We start from the raw sequence: 14,876 nt of genomic DNA, 5'->3' as shown, positions 1-14,876 counted from the left end.
ACAAATAGTAAAGAAAAACAGAAAATGTCCAAAGTTTTGAGTCATGTTCCACTTAATAAAATAAGCTAAAGTGTAACATGATTTGTGCAAAAACACATGGCTAAAGTTGCATAAAGCAGATTGTTATCAAATTTAACTTCACCTCCTGTCGCTAGTTACAAAGACTTTTAATTCTTCCACCCATGGTCAAGGACGGCCACAGCTGTTAGTCCACATTCAATGGCTTTATTGAACAAAACTAAGGGACACACATTCAACGACACAGATGCTACAGTGGCGAATGTGAGAATGGTGACATGGAGTGGACAAAATAATACCAGCGTTTGTGGAGTGACCACACTGATCACAAATCATCTTTCTCCATTGGAAATCGGAAAATCAATCACTGTTTGCGGACCGACCCGGTTTCTATGAAGGGGGTACACTGAACCTTACCTGTTGACTTTTAAGTGAACTGTGAGATGCTCAGCAGGTGCTTAGTTGGCGGCTCGTCTTTGACCGGGATCCCGTCAGCCGCCGCCACCGCAGCTCCACCGACTGCAGCGCCCCCCCGCTCAATGTCCCTCATTAACATTCCCTCCCCGTCTACACGCCTCTAGGTCCTCCCTCACACTCGCTGGGTGGCACCGGCGCGACCCAACCGCGACTGACGGACGGCCCGGTCGGAGGCGGAGAGAGCTGCGTCACAGGCGGGGAGCTGAGTTACGCCACCGGGGGGGTCCCACCGGAGCGGGGCTCCTCAGTCAGCTGGCACCGCCTTGGAGTGTGGACACCGAACGGCGCTTATTCTCCCCCACTAGCCGGCCGGAGCGGGTATAAGACTTTGCTAGCCACCCGGGGCGGACCATGTGCGCTTCGACGCGGTGAAGTGTGACCCGCCGCCCGTTCGTGCGCCTTGCAGTCGGGCTCGGATACGCCGACGCTACCACGCCGTCATAGGTGAGTGGAATGCTGTTTTAATTTATTGCCGCACGTATCGATCACACGTATCGGTTTACGAGCGTGATATCACGCGACTGCATCAGCTGGGACACATTAGCCAGACTGTGTCATTCATGCCTGTTTTGACGTTCAAGTAAATAAGTTAGCTCAATGCACTTTTTCTATGGACCCGTGCCGGGCGGCCGTTTACCTCGACCAGACGTGAAGACGAGGTAATAAATACAAAATTGAGGGGGGGGGGGGCAGACTACGACTGGAAAATATGCCATGCGATCAGTGCAGGCGTAGTGGTGTCGTATACTGTACTACAAGTGTGAATTCTACACTGTAGGAATATTTATGGTTCGACACTAGGTCCTACCAGGTGGGCCTTTCAGTTTCTAGTCCTCCGAGGACAGTGCTTGCAACCTTTATTGAGCCAAGGCACATATTTTATATCAAAACACAAATTGTGGCACAGCACCAAACAATATTGTCGCAAAAAAGTGGATGCAGAGGCTGGCTCATCATTCTTCCAATCTATTGGAAAGAACGTTGAACCGTACTGCTTATCACGATACGTTGCTACCAAAAATAGGTGAACAAAGATACATTATTTGTGCTAAAATGAATTGTTTTTGGAGCAGTGAAGTGAAATTTGGATCTTTTCCCAACGACGTACATTGCTTTGACGCCTCGCTTCGGATATTCTATTATTAATGAGAAAATCTGTTGCTGCCATCCAACCATCCCGCCACAATCTAAAGCGCTGAATCTCATCAAGGTTCCAAGTGAGCTGGAGTAGCTGAGTTTTGGGTACGCCTTTGGGTCTCATCTCAATGGAGAAAATCGATTTGATATACTGTACAGCGGAGCGCTACATACTCACATTTCTCCACTTGTGGATTCATCTATTTGGCGTTTTTATGTATTTATTCAATGTATTTCTCGATATTCCTATATTAATTGAGTTATATTTGTTGTTCTTTGTTTTAGCAAGGGGTAGGGTGGGGGGGCTCAAAAGTTGAACAGGTAGAACTTGAGTTGTGCTTAGATGTTGTTAGCTCTGAACGTGGCATCAAACATTCATTTTTAGTTCACTCTTTGGGCTCCCTCGCGTACTTGCCCCTCCAGCAAAAGTTTTTCAAGCACGGCAAAGCCGTCAATCTTGGGGAAGGCTTATCCTCCCAAGTGCGGAAGGAGTCGGGCGAAAAAATCTGATAAATAGGAGGTACGTCGCCTTACCATTCTCAAACGCAGAATGCCTGCCAAATAGTGATTTGTCGTCGTGATCAAGTCTCGATTCAACCTGCCGGCCAGACCACGCAGTTGTGGCCGGAATGTTTGCTCGGCTCCCCCCCAGCACACCCTCACCTCCAGCCTCCTTTGTTCTGCTGGACAATCCCTGCACCCCACCACCAGTTGTGCCGTGTGTGCAAGGGGCGGGGGGGGGGGGGGGGGGTCAATGAGGGCAATGACATCTGGAGCGGACATCGTCCTCGGGGCGAGTTGCCATGCTGGGATGGGTATTAGGCAGTTTACCAGCAAAGTGGACACAGCTAACGAGGACGTGTATTTCTTTTTGCATTTGTTTGTTTTCATTATCAAAACGAAGCACCCGTAGCTTGACACTTTTTGCCACGCTTCCATTCGTAAGGGCCTCTGTTGTCGCGACCACACAATTGTTGCTTCAGTATTAAACTTGTACAAAGTATCTGAAACGATACCATGGCAAAAACCGACGGCATTGCTAGGCTCTTTATCAGCAGGCCGGAAAAGTCTGCAAAACGCCCGGAAACTATCAGCTGTCCAATCCCGCCTGGACAAACCTTTCATAGGAAACGGTGGATGGGGGGGGGGCGATGGGAAAGTATTAGGGAATGTGCCTGCAAAAGGTTTTAATCGGCATCTTAGCCCCCCCTTATTGGCTGGTAGAGAGTGGTACACGGTGAGGTGGAATGCAGCCCCCGTGGCAGCTCTCGCCGTGGACTTTGCGCCGTTCTCCCAGATGACAAAAACAGCAAAGGCTGAGCAGGATCTCGCAGGGGGCAAAGCCCGCCCGTGGCATTTCTTTTCTGTGCTTTGAGCACAAACACTCAAACGCTTTCCAAATGTCTCTCGGGGAACGCTTTCACCTCATCCCTATGTCCAGTTGTGGAGAATGTCACTTGCGTTCCTTTTCTAACCTGGGCGTATTCACTCCACCTAAATGATTGACTTTTTTTTTTGTCTGCTGGATGTGGTTGGTTACTGTACCACTTGGCCCAAGTGCTCCAACCGTGAACAGCTGTAGTTTATACAAAATTCCACGACTCGGGTTGTCAGCAAATAATAGTCCAGGAAGTGCGCCGGTAATGACTAACTTGCCATTTGAAAGATTACACATGGGTGGGAGGGGGGGGGGTGAAGGGGTGTTAGGTGGGTGCACCTGGAGATAAGAGCGAGGGTGACCGTCTGAGCATGAGAGCGACGTGATTACCAGTGGGGAATTCCTGGCATTCCTGGGCTGCAGCCGTGCCACTCCGATGCGCGCCCCCACCCGCTGACGCACACCCCGGGTGCCACCGGTGGGGAAGGACACATTTGGTTGATCTGTTGTGTAAGATTTTTATTTTTTATTTTTTGCTCCAGAGAGCATTTGAGTACAGAGTACAACGATAGAAAATGTTCAGTGGATTCCTTGTACACGTCCGGATTAGCCCCTCCCCCCCCCCCGTCACCCCACACGAACATTTAAGCACTCCACCAACAGGAAGTTGGTCACGTTGTCCCTATCAGGCAAACAGAGCCCCATTTCCAGGTTAACATTGGAAGTGGGAAAATTAAGCAGCTTTTCCCTTGACATGCTAACATTAGCATACTCTCTGAGATTTTGTAGTGTGCTATCTTAAAACCCACCCCGAATGAAGAGTGGGTGTTTAAATTTGGGGTGATCTTTTCTCTAAGTCAACGTTAGTGTGCAGTTGGTGTACGGCCTTGCACTCCTCACCCTGCGCTTGCAGAAAGCACCAAGCGAGTGTTAGCGGTGGTCCATGTGAGGTGTCGTCCTCCGTGTGGCCATCGCCAGAACACGGTGGCCCGGCTTCTGCCTCTTCTTAGCGGCACACATGAGCGCCTCTAATGGGATTATAAGAAGACCTGCTGGCGGGAGGTGAACGAGTCCTCTTCTGAGTGCGTATGTGTGGGTTGGGGTTGGTGGGGGGGTGGGTGGGGGTTGGGGTTGCCTCTTACTCCCGAATATGAGGTGATGAGGTGAGAGAGCAGGCGTCTACTTCATGACCGCAGCCTCACCTAGTATGAGGATTAGCGTCAACCTACAATGGCTCAGGAGGTATGGGGTGCGGGGGGTGGAACCCCCCCCCATACCAAAAAAAAAGAGACCCTCTCTTGTTTCCTTGGCAACTTGATCCATGTGGATGATTGTAGTTCGAGCTTTGATGGATTCCCAAAGTGTTCAAATCAAACGTCGTCTCTGCGTCAGCTTCACGCGAGCGACGCCGCAGATTAAAGTGCCGCCGTATGCTTTGTGATTGAGGAACACCTCCGCACGGGATGGATGGAAGTCCCGTCGATGTCGTCGTCGAGCTGGATGGAGGCTATCTCCATGGCTTCGCCATAAATGATGTCATCATTTGCACCCACTCTTCAATAACACCCTTTCCTGCATCATTTTTAAAAAAATTCTACGATTCAACTGTCTCTCTGTCGGGCAGATTTGACACTTAACACCACGTAGCTGCTGCTCATCATCGCTCATCAGTGGGAAAAGATGTCAGTTAATGCTTTGGGGGGGGGGTTTCTTCTCAATTTTAGACTCCTACTCTTCATTATCAACCCTGTATTCTACAGATTTTGTTTTATTGTTAAGATTTCGTGTTTTTTTTTGTTTTTTTTTTTTGTTACACAAGTAGCACCTCAGCTACTTTGAGAAGATGCGCAATCATAGTATCCGGGCCACATTTGTGGGTAAAAAGACATTTCATTGCCAGGTAATCAATAGCTTTTAATTAGTCATGCCGCATTTGAGATTGCTGGGAATTTGTCATTCTTAATTTGGACTCCCAGTTTGAGAGCATTTTATTTTGGCAGGTGTGAAATCATCTTCATTAATGTCGATGAAAAAGCCATTCGGGTCCATCCAGCCAGCTGGAAACGATGCCCGGGTGTTAAACTCGGCACGGTTGACTCTGTTGCAGTGCTGGCGCTGCGTCACCATGGCGACAGCGCCGTCATCCCAGGCGCGCGGAGGGCAGGGTGGGTACGGGGATGCTCAACGCGGAAGACGACAGATGTCAGCCTCGGAGACGGAGGGGGGTGGGGGGGGCAGACGTGACAAGATGTCATTCGCTCATGAGGTTTAACTTTGGGACTTTTAACTCATACGCAGGAAGGTGGTCCAGCTGTAACTAATGTTGTTTTTGCTACCTGTGGGGTACCTCAGGGTCATTGACTGCAGAGCTTTTCTTCATTGCTGTTAAAATGGAATCTTCTCTTCTGGAATGGGCTCTTGTATTGGATTGTGCAAGTGTACCTAATGAAGCGGTGTGTAGTTGGAAATTAACGTGGCGTGTGTGATCATGATGTTGTCAAACAGGGGCAACTTTAAAAAAAATTTTTTTTTTTAAAAAGAGAAAAAGAGGAGCGTAAACTGCTCTTGCCACCTTCTCCAGGGCATCTTTCGCTCATAATAGATCTCGCCCCTCATGTTTTTGGTCTGACGTTGCCCACACAAGCACACCCCTGAGACACCCGCATCCATCCTGGCGTCCCTCAAGTCGCAGGGTCCTCGCGCTCGACATTTCACCGCGACGCTCATAAACAGGCTGCCGCTTTTCAATCGACCTTGGTTTTGTCTCGCGACAGTAAGTGGACGCTCGCTCTTTGGAGACGGGCTTTATTTTGCGAAAAAAAAATGCAGATGACTTGAGAACGCAGACATTCCGAAGCGCCGGGATGCTTGGAAAAATTCAGATCTTTGAGCCAGTTTCACTAAGCAACATGAAATTTGCTGTGCATGTCTGTCATGAGTAGACCCACCAAAAAGTCTCCTGAAGCCATCCCCGATCTACCATTTTGGTGCGATTCAAATTAGACATGTTGGGCTCATTTGGAACATTTCCATCGGTCCTTAGAAAAAAAATTCAACCTCCGATGCTGATGTCATGCAACCATATAACATTTGGTTTGTTGTTTCTATCATGTCCCACAAATAAGTCTAGAATGCATGCTGGAAAAGAAACAGGAAGTCTGCCATTTTGTCTTTCAAGCAGCTATTTCCGGGAGTTCATCGATGAACGATAGAGCGTTTGCAAATTTCATAACTGCCAGGCGAGGTCGGATCACACGGAAACATTGCAATTGTGAATCATCATTTGGTAATTAGTCTGTTTTGAGGTCACTTTGATTGCTCAGGAATCAGTGAGCGATGTGGTGATGATGATGATGATGATAGGATATTTCCTCAGCAAATATGAATTACTCAAAAGTCGGCCCCTATCTCTTTGCTAATGATGCCAGAAGAAGTGCCAGCGGCGCAGGGGGGGCTTAAGGCCGAGTGATCCACGCTGATCCTCTTGCATCAGACTCGCGCCACTCAATTAGCCGCCGTTAAGTCGCCCGTTACTCCAAGCCGAGCCACGCGTCCTCGTCTCGCTTTACCGCTGGGACAGGGGGGGGCTGGGGGGGGGGCTGGGGGGTGCTGGGGATCAGACCTGCAAAACCACTCAGTGGCTTGTTTGGCAAGAGCGAATTTTGCATTGTTTTTCTATATTCCCACAATCGGGTCCCTCGCGTCGATCTGAAACATAAAAGAAAAATAAGCGTAGCAAAATAAGACAATCCAAAAAAGACACACACTGCACTTACTGGACTTGTTGAAATCCCAGTAGCGCAAAGTCCAGCTTCCTGTCCTCAACTGTTGTGCTCGAGATTCTTTTTTTTTTCGTTTGACAGGAAACTGTAAATTCCACTCGGCCTGTCGCTACCTCTTTGTACCATTAGCCCTATTGTTCTCCAACAAGAATTCCTCGGTGCTTCCTGACTATATTTAGGAGAGCCTTTCGTACCCTTGTATTGCAAATTGCTTCTTTGAACGCAAATGCTCGTGTTGAAATACACGTTGAAAAAAAATACCCACAGGATTCTTTATCCTCTGCCAAAAGTGCAAGTTTTAGTTGTGATCATCTTGTTCAGTTTCACCATCACATGCTTTTTCCATTGGTTAAAATTATGTTAGGGGTTTTTTCCCTCTTTTTTGGGGGAGAGGTGGAACACATTGACGGCATTTCCATTCATTTCAATGAGCATAAATGATTTGAGACACAAGTGTTTTGAAATCTCAGGTTCGGCCTTCCTCCGTGAAGTTTGTGATAAGAACAACGTATTTGGATGTGCCCCATGAATTCAGTGAAAAGCTTGACTCGAGTGTAACTGCAGCACGATGTCCTAGTGGCTCACTGATCTGCCTCGCAGTCAACAGGTCCTGGCTTTGTTATCTCCAGGAAGAATAACAAGAGTCACTTAGTTGTTCGAATGACATCCTGCTTTGGGTCAAGAAGGCATTAGCATCGCTGAGGTTAGGCAAATTGTGGCTTTGTCGTCATGGTGAAACTGCACGTCACTATTTGAGCATGAAAAGCAGTCTTGTCTCGCTCTGTGATCATTCTCTTGTACATAAAAAAAAAAAAAAAAGTGCTGATTTTGTACCCTTGCACAGCTTTGGAACATACCTGGAAGCAGTTGCCATGGAGTCCAGTCATGAACACAATGGGGAACACGGTGTAGTTTGTACTTGGAGGGAGAAGAAGAAAGTGGTTGGAAGTCAGCGTTTCAGTGTAGGACCAAAACAGGAAGCCGATGTTAACAATGGCTCCCAGCTTGGCCCGGTGCGTCCTCATCGTTGTTTCCGTTTTGCTTCGTGCTATAAAACGTTTGACAGGCGGCGGCGTGTGCCCATCGAAAATGAACGTAACTTCGTTCAGACTTTGACTTTTTTTTTTTGGTCCCAAAAGAATGTCTTTTGTCTTTAAAAGTTGACTTTTTTTTGCTCGAAATTGTTCATAGAAAATTACAACAAAAATTCTCATCAGATTCTTGAAAAGATGTGTCTCAAAACGATTATACAAAAGCATAAGACTCCACTTTTTTCTTGTAATATTGTTTCGTTTTTTTGCCTAACGGCACAGTTGCCTAGCTCGGAAAACACGAAAAAAAACGTGAAGCACTTTTTTTTTTCATTCATATTGTGAGAGCAATTTTAAAAAGGGACATGTACAATTACGCTAGTAGGCTAACACAACAATAGCAATGTGCTTGCTAAAAATAGTTTTTCGGAAAAAAGCTCAAGCACGACTTGACAACGATGCTATGATGCTAACCTTGTGAAGTATTAGCGTTAGCACTTAGCATTCCGAGTGTCACCCCTGCACGTGTTGACAAGTGTAGCGACGCGGCAAATCATCCCGAGCGAGGCGGCTTCGTCCGCGGGGGGGGGGGGGGGGGGGTACAGTGACAAGGAGGGGGAAGTTATTTATGACCCAGACGCTAGCGGCTAGTGAGCTGCATCCTGATGTTCGCCCTTTCAGGCCCGACTGCTCCAATGAGGGTGCAACCGGTAATGCTTCACACCTAATATCTCACGCTTGGGAATTCTGATCGTAACGGGGACAACCCTTTGAACAGCGAGCTCAATAGTCACGACTTCAGGCGTCCACAAATGAATTCGTGAAGTCCGATCTAAAAGTCGGAATTTACCAGAATCCAATCCTCTATGTATTGCCTTGCCAATCGGCCCATCTATTTTTATTTTTTTTTATGTAGAGTTTTTACTTATCTATTTTTTTTAATGTTAAAAATGCATCGCTGTCGCTCATATTTTTGGGGAACTGCAGCCGAAAGTGATCGCTGTCAAGGCAATCCGATCTGTGTCAATCATGCCCACTGACACACATTGGATTGGCTGGTGCCAGTGTGCCCACTAAAGTGTCCAGTCAGTGGTTATGTAAGAGTGGAGGTGTGATGCTGACGCTCCCCTACTAAGACGACTCATGTTCTTTTAATGACTGACACGCACACACACACACACATGCAGTGACTCAGCAAATCATATTGTGTCATGTAAGTGCTGTTACTGCACCAAACACAGTCTTGAAAGCCACAGTGTGTGTGTGTGTGTCCTCCCACTCCCGCAATAGCAAAATATCTGGTTTCATAACAAAGCTGTTCAGCGGTGATGTTAAATCAGCTCATTTTGTCACAAATAAGCCACTCTGTAGCCACCATTGTTCACTGGCAAAGGATTGAATATTCCCGTGCAGGTACGAGACACAGTCTGGAGGTGGCGCACTCACTGGCCGCCTCGCAAGGTTTGGCTGATGACTGCTGGATGCATGATCATTTTTTGGGGGGGGGGGGGGGTAAGATACTTGAGCACCAAGCTTCATTTAACTGTCTGTGTCGTCTTTTGGCAGAGAGCCATGAGCACTGTGGAGGAGGACCCGGAGCACATGATACCATGAAGACCAGCCTGCAGGTCCTGCGCTGCCAGCTGCTGAGTGAGTGCACTCTGGGGAGTCTGTCATGGGGGTGGGGGGGGGACAACATGGGGAGTAGAGGAAAAGCAAACAAAGCTGCATTGAAAGAGATGACTGGGAGTCCAAAAATTAGGTACACCTCTGCAGTCAAATCAACGGGAAGCAAAATATTACAAAAAAAAAAAGATTCAAGGTTCAAACAAAAAATGTGAAATATATATATTTTTAAATGAACGGAAAATGTAAAAGAGAAGATGAAATTGCAAAACTAGACAAAATATGAGAAGGAGACTATATACATAATTTTTTTTATTAATATACAGGAGGACAAAAAAAGTACACTAATATTCGGTCAAAATTTTTTTTTGAATTTCAAATGGAAATACAAAAACTGTTCAGCTTATGGATGCATGACTAAGAAATACAAAAATGAAAATACGACAATGCAAAAACAACCAAAAATATTCCGATTAAAAAAGAAATGTAATGGAAAATCCACAAAAAATGGGGAATTAAAAGGGCCCAGCTTTCTTACCACATCCCTGTCATGTTTCTCTGCTTCTCATTGTACAATTCAGACATTTTGGGCTTGGCTTTAATGGAACAATTTTAGCATGTTTTCCGGAATCCGGGGCACTTCCTGTTTAATGTCACAGCTTCCTGTTAAGTGGCCATCGCTAAATCAATAACGCAGTAAGCAGTGCCACTAGATGTGTGTGTGTGTGTGTGTGTGTGTGTGTGTGTGTGTGTGTGTGTGTGTGTGTGTGTGTGTGTGTGTGTGTGTGTGTGTGTGTGTGTGTGTGTGTGTGTGTGTGTGTGTGCTTCAAAGCTGCTGAGCAACAATTAGCAAGACATCCAAACAGGAAGTGGTTCTCTTTATCTGTATGCTCACATCTGTCGAGTCGTTCGCCGAGCACGCCGCCCAAGCGGGAGCTTCCACAGGATGGAGACTATCTGGACGCAAAAGGACACGCCCGCAACCAAATATTTGTTGCTTGCGTCACCCCTGGGATCATGACTCGTGTTTAGACAATGCGATAGATACTCTCTTGTCCGAAGACGGCTGTGACGAGGCTCCAGGATTTGTTGATGGGCGTGTACCTAATAAAGTGTCTGCTGGTGTTTTCTGGTCTGCAATTGCAAAGCGCGATGCAGCGCCTGCAGGAGGCAGACGAAGCGATGTTTATTGAGGGCGGACATTCTTGTTTGGGTATTACCAACCCGAGGTGACCCCCAAAAACTGGAGATGGTATCTGCCAAAAAAAAAAAGTGCCACCTTCCATTCGCCATGTTGTGTTCTTCTCAGTGCATGTTAGCTGACATTGAGGCTCATGACCAGCGGGCAGGCTGTGCCCCCCGTCCCCATTTATTGACGCCATCAAAAGCCGAGCACTCGGACCAATGTCATGTGCGTGCGCTCAACATCTATCCTCCATCGGCAATGGAAAAGCCTTTCAGCATTTATTAGAAATGACATCACAACTAGTAGTACTGTAGATGTGTACAATTGTCTACGACTGCACAGTTTTGCCTCACTAGTAACATAGTTTTGTTTTGCTAGCATGCCAAAGTTGCCCGTAAAGGACATTGACCAATCAAAGATATTTCATGCTTAAAATAAAAAAAGATAAAAATAGTTGTATGGACATTATTTCCATGATTTTTGAAAGCCAATTTTTTTTTCAGTGTACATGTACCTTAAGCCGCAGTACGTGCGAAAGGCTGAAGCGGCTTCCCAGCGTCCTCCTCCTCCGCATTGGTTCATGGGATGTAGCGTGAGGCCATTATTCAAAGCGGCAGGTGCGTCACGGCTGGCGTGACGTCACGGGAGCGAGGACCACACGTTGCGTGGGATAAGTCAGAGCAACGTCACACCGGGCCGTTTTCTTAACAAGGCGTCTTTGTTGGCGCTAAAAAGAGCCTTTTAGCTCCTGATTGATTCTTTTTTGTGTGATAAAAGATACATATGCAAAACAATGTCATATATATATATAAAATAAGTCAGAAATTGTGTCTTGTGACGACCCTGCTCGCTGTTTGGCGGCCTCGCCGGCGCGCTTGGTGAAGCAATCTCGTTAGAGTAGCATCAGAGTGACAAACGCACTCAATTAAAAGTGGAGGCGCGATATGAATGCAAAACAACACAGCGACGTGCCCGACGGCTCCTCGGGAGCAATTCTGCGCAGGCAGGCAAGTGAAGGAAAGGAAGCGACAGTAAGCGGGTCGGCTTCAGTCTTCAAGGTGGACTCGTCTGAGATCAAAATCCGTGACGGGCTGCGGCCCACTTTGACATTTGCGAGATTTGAAGTGCTGCCGTGCGAGTGGCCGTATCAGGAGAAACGTACACAACACCGGCAGGGGGGCAAAGTGGTTTTCCAGGTTTGGTCATGTGACGTTACTTTTAGTGGACGGCAGAGGGCGACATTGCCCAACGTGTTGCCTCCATGAGATGGATGAAAAGTGATCAATTCATCCTTTAACGCTTCATACACAAATGCCATATTGATCCAAATCACATGTTTTGACTGGCACAAAGAAATCAACGGTCGTGTAGTTCCGCTTAAAAAAAAAAGGAAAAACTAAACATTTTTACAAAGGACATTACTTTAATATGAATAATGATAAATCATGTGACAGTTGTCCAAGATGCTGTTAGGTGAGCATCATGTTTTTGTCACAGGTGTTCTCGCCTTGCTCGCGCTGCCAGTCGGACTGGCGTCTTCGGCGCACGAGCTTCAACCCGGCCACGCGGCCCCTCGGCAGGACTTTGTCGCCATGGCAACCGGCACCATCAGCACTCCCCACCCGGACTGGCACCGGGAAGGCTCCAGCAGCGGCGAATGGTCACCCAAAGCCGACGCCATCCTTCACACCACCCGGGCCTTCGACGCGCACGGGTCCCTCAGGGAAGTCCCGGCCCACCGCACGATCACCCTGAGGGAGGCGCCCACCGAGAAGAGCGAACCCCCCACCGACCAGCTGGTGCCGGCAGAGTCTGTCACTCCGGCAGAGGCTTCCCCGGGGAACCAAACCTCCGCTATACCTGCTTCTCAAGAACCCAGCTTCCGTCCCACAGACAGCACGAGCAATCACACCGCCAACAACAACGCAGGGGCGGTATCGCTGGCGCCCCCTGGGCCGAACGCAACGGACAGCGACCCACACGGGGCGCGGTCAGTGAATGCGTCCGCCGTCCCAGACCGCCGCCACGCATCCACTCGGGAGACGGCGTGGACGGACGCTGCCGGTGGCGTTAGCTTCCTGAACAGGCATGTGCCGGCCACCACGCCGGACCCTTCGGGTGTCGACAACAGCTCGGGGCCCGGACTGGACTCTTCGCCGGCGTCGCGCGTCGCCGTCTGCCTGAGTCGCGTGGACATCGTGTGGATCGTGCTGGCTATCAGCGTGCCTGTCTCCACGTGCTGTAAGTGGCTTCTGATTCCTCAAGTAATCCAAAAAATATACAGTATTGCTTTGACACCATCTGGTGGCAAGGAAGTGAGTTGAGGCGTTTCATTTTGACAGAAGCAGGCGTGGCTTCAGGATTTTGTTTTCCCAAAGGTCCCTGACCCGCGAGTATGCAGGTGTCCGCCGTCCTGCGAATGTGTCCTAAATTGATCGTGTTGTTGTGGTTTTGGTAGCCGTGCTGCTGACCGTGTGCTGCATGAGACGCAGGAAGAAGTCGTCCAGCCAGGAGAACAACCTGAGCTACTGGAACAACGCCATCACCATGGACTACTTCAGCCGGCACGCCGTCGAGCTGCCGCGAGAGATTCACACGCTGGAGAGCGAGGTACCGACACGGCATGCCGAATGCAAGCGCCGCGGGGTCACCGCCTCAATGTCATCGCTTGTCATCGCCCACTGTTTTGTTTTTTGTTTTTTCCTTCGGAGCATATTGACGTGACAGAAAACATTTGTGTGCCGGATAACTCGTGATCGAATTATTTTGCTGTTAATCGCTGACTAATGAGCTTCTGCTCTTGTGGTCTCACAAGTGACGCGTTCTCAACGTGTACCAGTGTTTTTAGTATGACATCGCCATCTAGTGGTTTTAGCCTCACATAGCAGCATCTCCAATCCTCTTTTGGCCGTTTCACATTTATGGATTTTTTTTTTTTCAACGAAGGTACTTACAGTAAGCTATTTTACAAAGAAAGAGATAGTATGACATTTTATTTCAAAATAAACATGATGTATGGTAAGGCCTTTTTGGAAACACCCTGATTTCATTTTAAAAAGCACGATGATGTTCGATAAATGGGGAAAAAAAAGTCTCCCCTCATTGAAAGTTTGGTTTTGTTTGCAGGAGCACGACACTTGCCTGCCCCCAAACGGTGACTACGGCACGGGCAGCGTGGTCCTGGTCAACCCCTTCTGCCAGGAGACCCTCTTCATCAACAGAGACAAAGCCTCGGCCATCTAGCCCGCCCCAAATCAGCTCTCACCTCCAGACTTTCCCGCTGCCACACACACACACGAGCGAGCGCTGATGTGCGTCAACACGTTTACGAGGATGAACGGGGGCCGGAGGAGGAGGAGGCGTGCCTATTTTTCTGCTGTACATTTTTTACACACACACACACACACACACACAAAAAAAAGTGTCTCGATTGTGATAATTTTTAATGTCTTTCTAAATACGCACTCGTTGGTTTGGTTAAATGACCGAAGCAACTGCTTTTTGTTTTCGATAATCAAGATTAAGTGACTTATTGTATAGTCTGTTCAACTTGAATGTAAGCTACGTATGCATAATATACATCGAGTGGTGCATCTCAATCATTAGAACACAGTTTGAGAAAAAAAAAAGTTCATTTATTTGTCAAGTTCCGTTAAAAAGTGAAACATTACACGTGCAGATTCGCCAAACATGAAAAGTGCGTCGGATTGTTTCAGATGTCATGGAATTTCAAAACAAAATCATGAGATATTTCACTCTGTCACGAAAATGAATCATGTTATTCTATTGACCGCACACAGTGGAATATTTCATGGTTTCACGATTTCCACCTTTCAAGAAATGTGATTTCATCAGTAGCTTATCCAAATGATTTGCGATGAATTTTGCATGAATCTGCAAATATGATTTTCACTTTTTTTAATAGAACTGCTAAAAAGATTTTTCATGTATTCTAATTTATTGAGGTGCACCTGTGTATTGTATTTTTTTTTAGGCTTTGGAGATGCGCATTTCCAGACAGAAGACAACATATGACTGCATTTGAGTTAAATTGGATGTGTGTAAATTATGTTCATGTCAGTTGACATGAACACAACTTTTTTTTTTCCTACCATCACATGCCCCATTTGTAAAGCAATTATTTTTTCAATCAGCATTTTAATCATGAGCAAATCATCGTTTGGCTCATTTTTGTCCTCGTGCAGGAGTCACAAAAATGAAATAAACAAGCAATGCGGTAA

At 47.3% G+C, this 14,876-nt stretch overlaps 1 protein-coding gene across 1 annotated transcript; it reads left to right on the top strand.

The window, feature by feature from the left end:
• The first annotated feature begins 603 nt into the window (after positions 1–603).
• tmem108 (transmembrane protein 108) lies at positions 604–14,876 on the top strand. The gene is made up of 5 exons (XM_086102055.1): positions 604–939; positions 9,390–9,473; positions 12,133–12,876; positions 13,094–13,245; positions 13,762–14,876. Exons 2-5 carry the CDS (start codon positions 9,434–9,436, stop codon positions 13,876–13,878), a joined length of 1,053 nt encoding a protein of 350 aa, XP_085958181.1. The 5' UTR covers positions 604–939; positions 9,390–9,433; the 3' UTR covers positions 13,879–14,876.

Source organism: Hippocampus guttulatus, chromosome 21 (assembly GCF_054856545.1).
Source record: "Hippocampus guttulatus isolate MCC_2025c chromosome 21, RoL_Hgut_1.0, whole genome shotgun sequence".
Taxonomy (NCBI): Eukaryota; Metazoa; Chordata; class Actinopteri; order Syngnathiformes; family Syngnathidae; genus Hippocampus; species Hippocampus guttulatus.
This window is presented reverse-complemented; position numbering and strand designations above follow the sequence as displayed.

Bases quoted from the DNA above. Each gene is read 5' to 3' on its own strand.
- tmem108 (XM_086102055.1), top strand. From the start codon at position 9,434: ATGAAGACCAGCCTGCAGGTCCTGCGCTGCCAGCTGCTGA. The intron at 12,877-13,093 runs GTAAGTGGCTTC...TGGTTTTGGTAG, and splicing joins CGTGCCTGTCTCCACGTGCT to CCGTGCTGCTGACCGTGTGC. The intron at 13,246-13,761 runs GTACCGACACGG...TTTTGTTTGCAG, and splicing joins TTCACACGCTGGAGAGCGAG to GAGCACGACACTTGCCTGCC.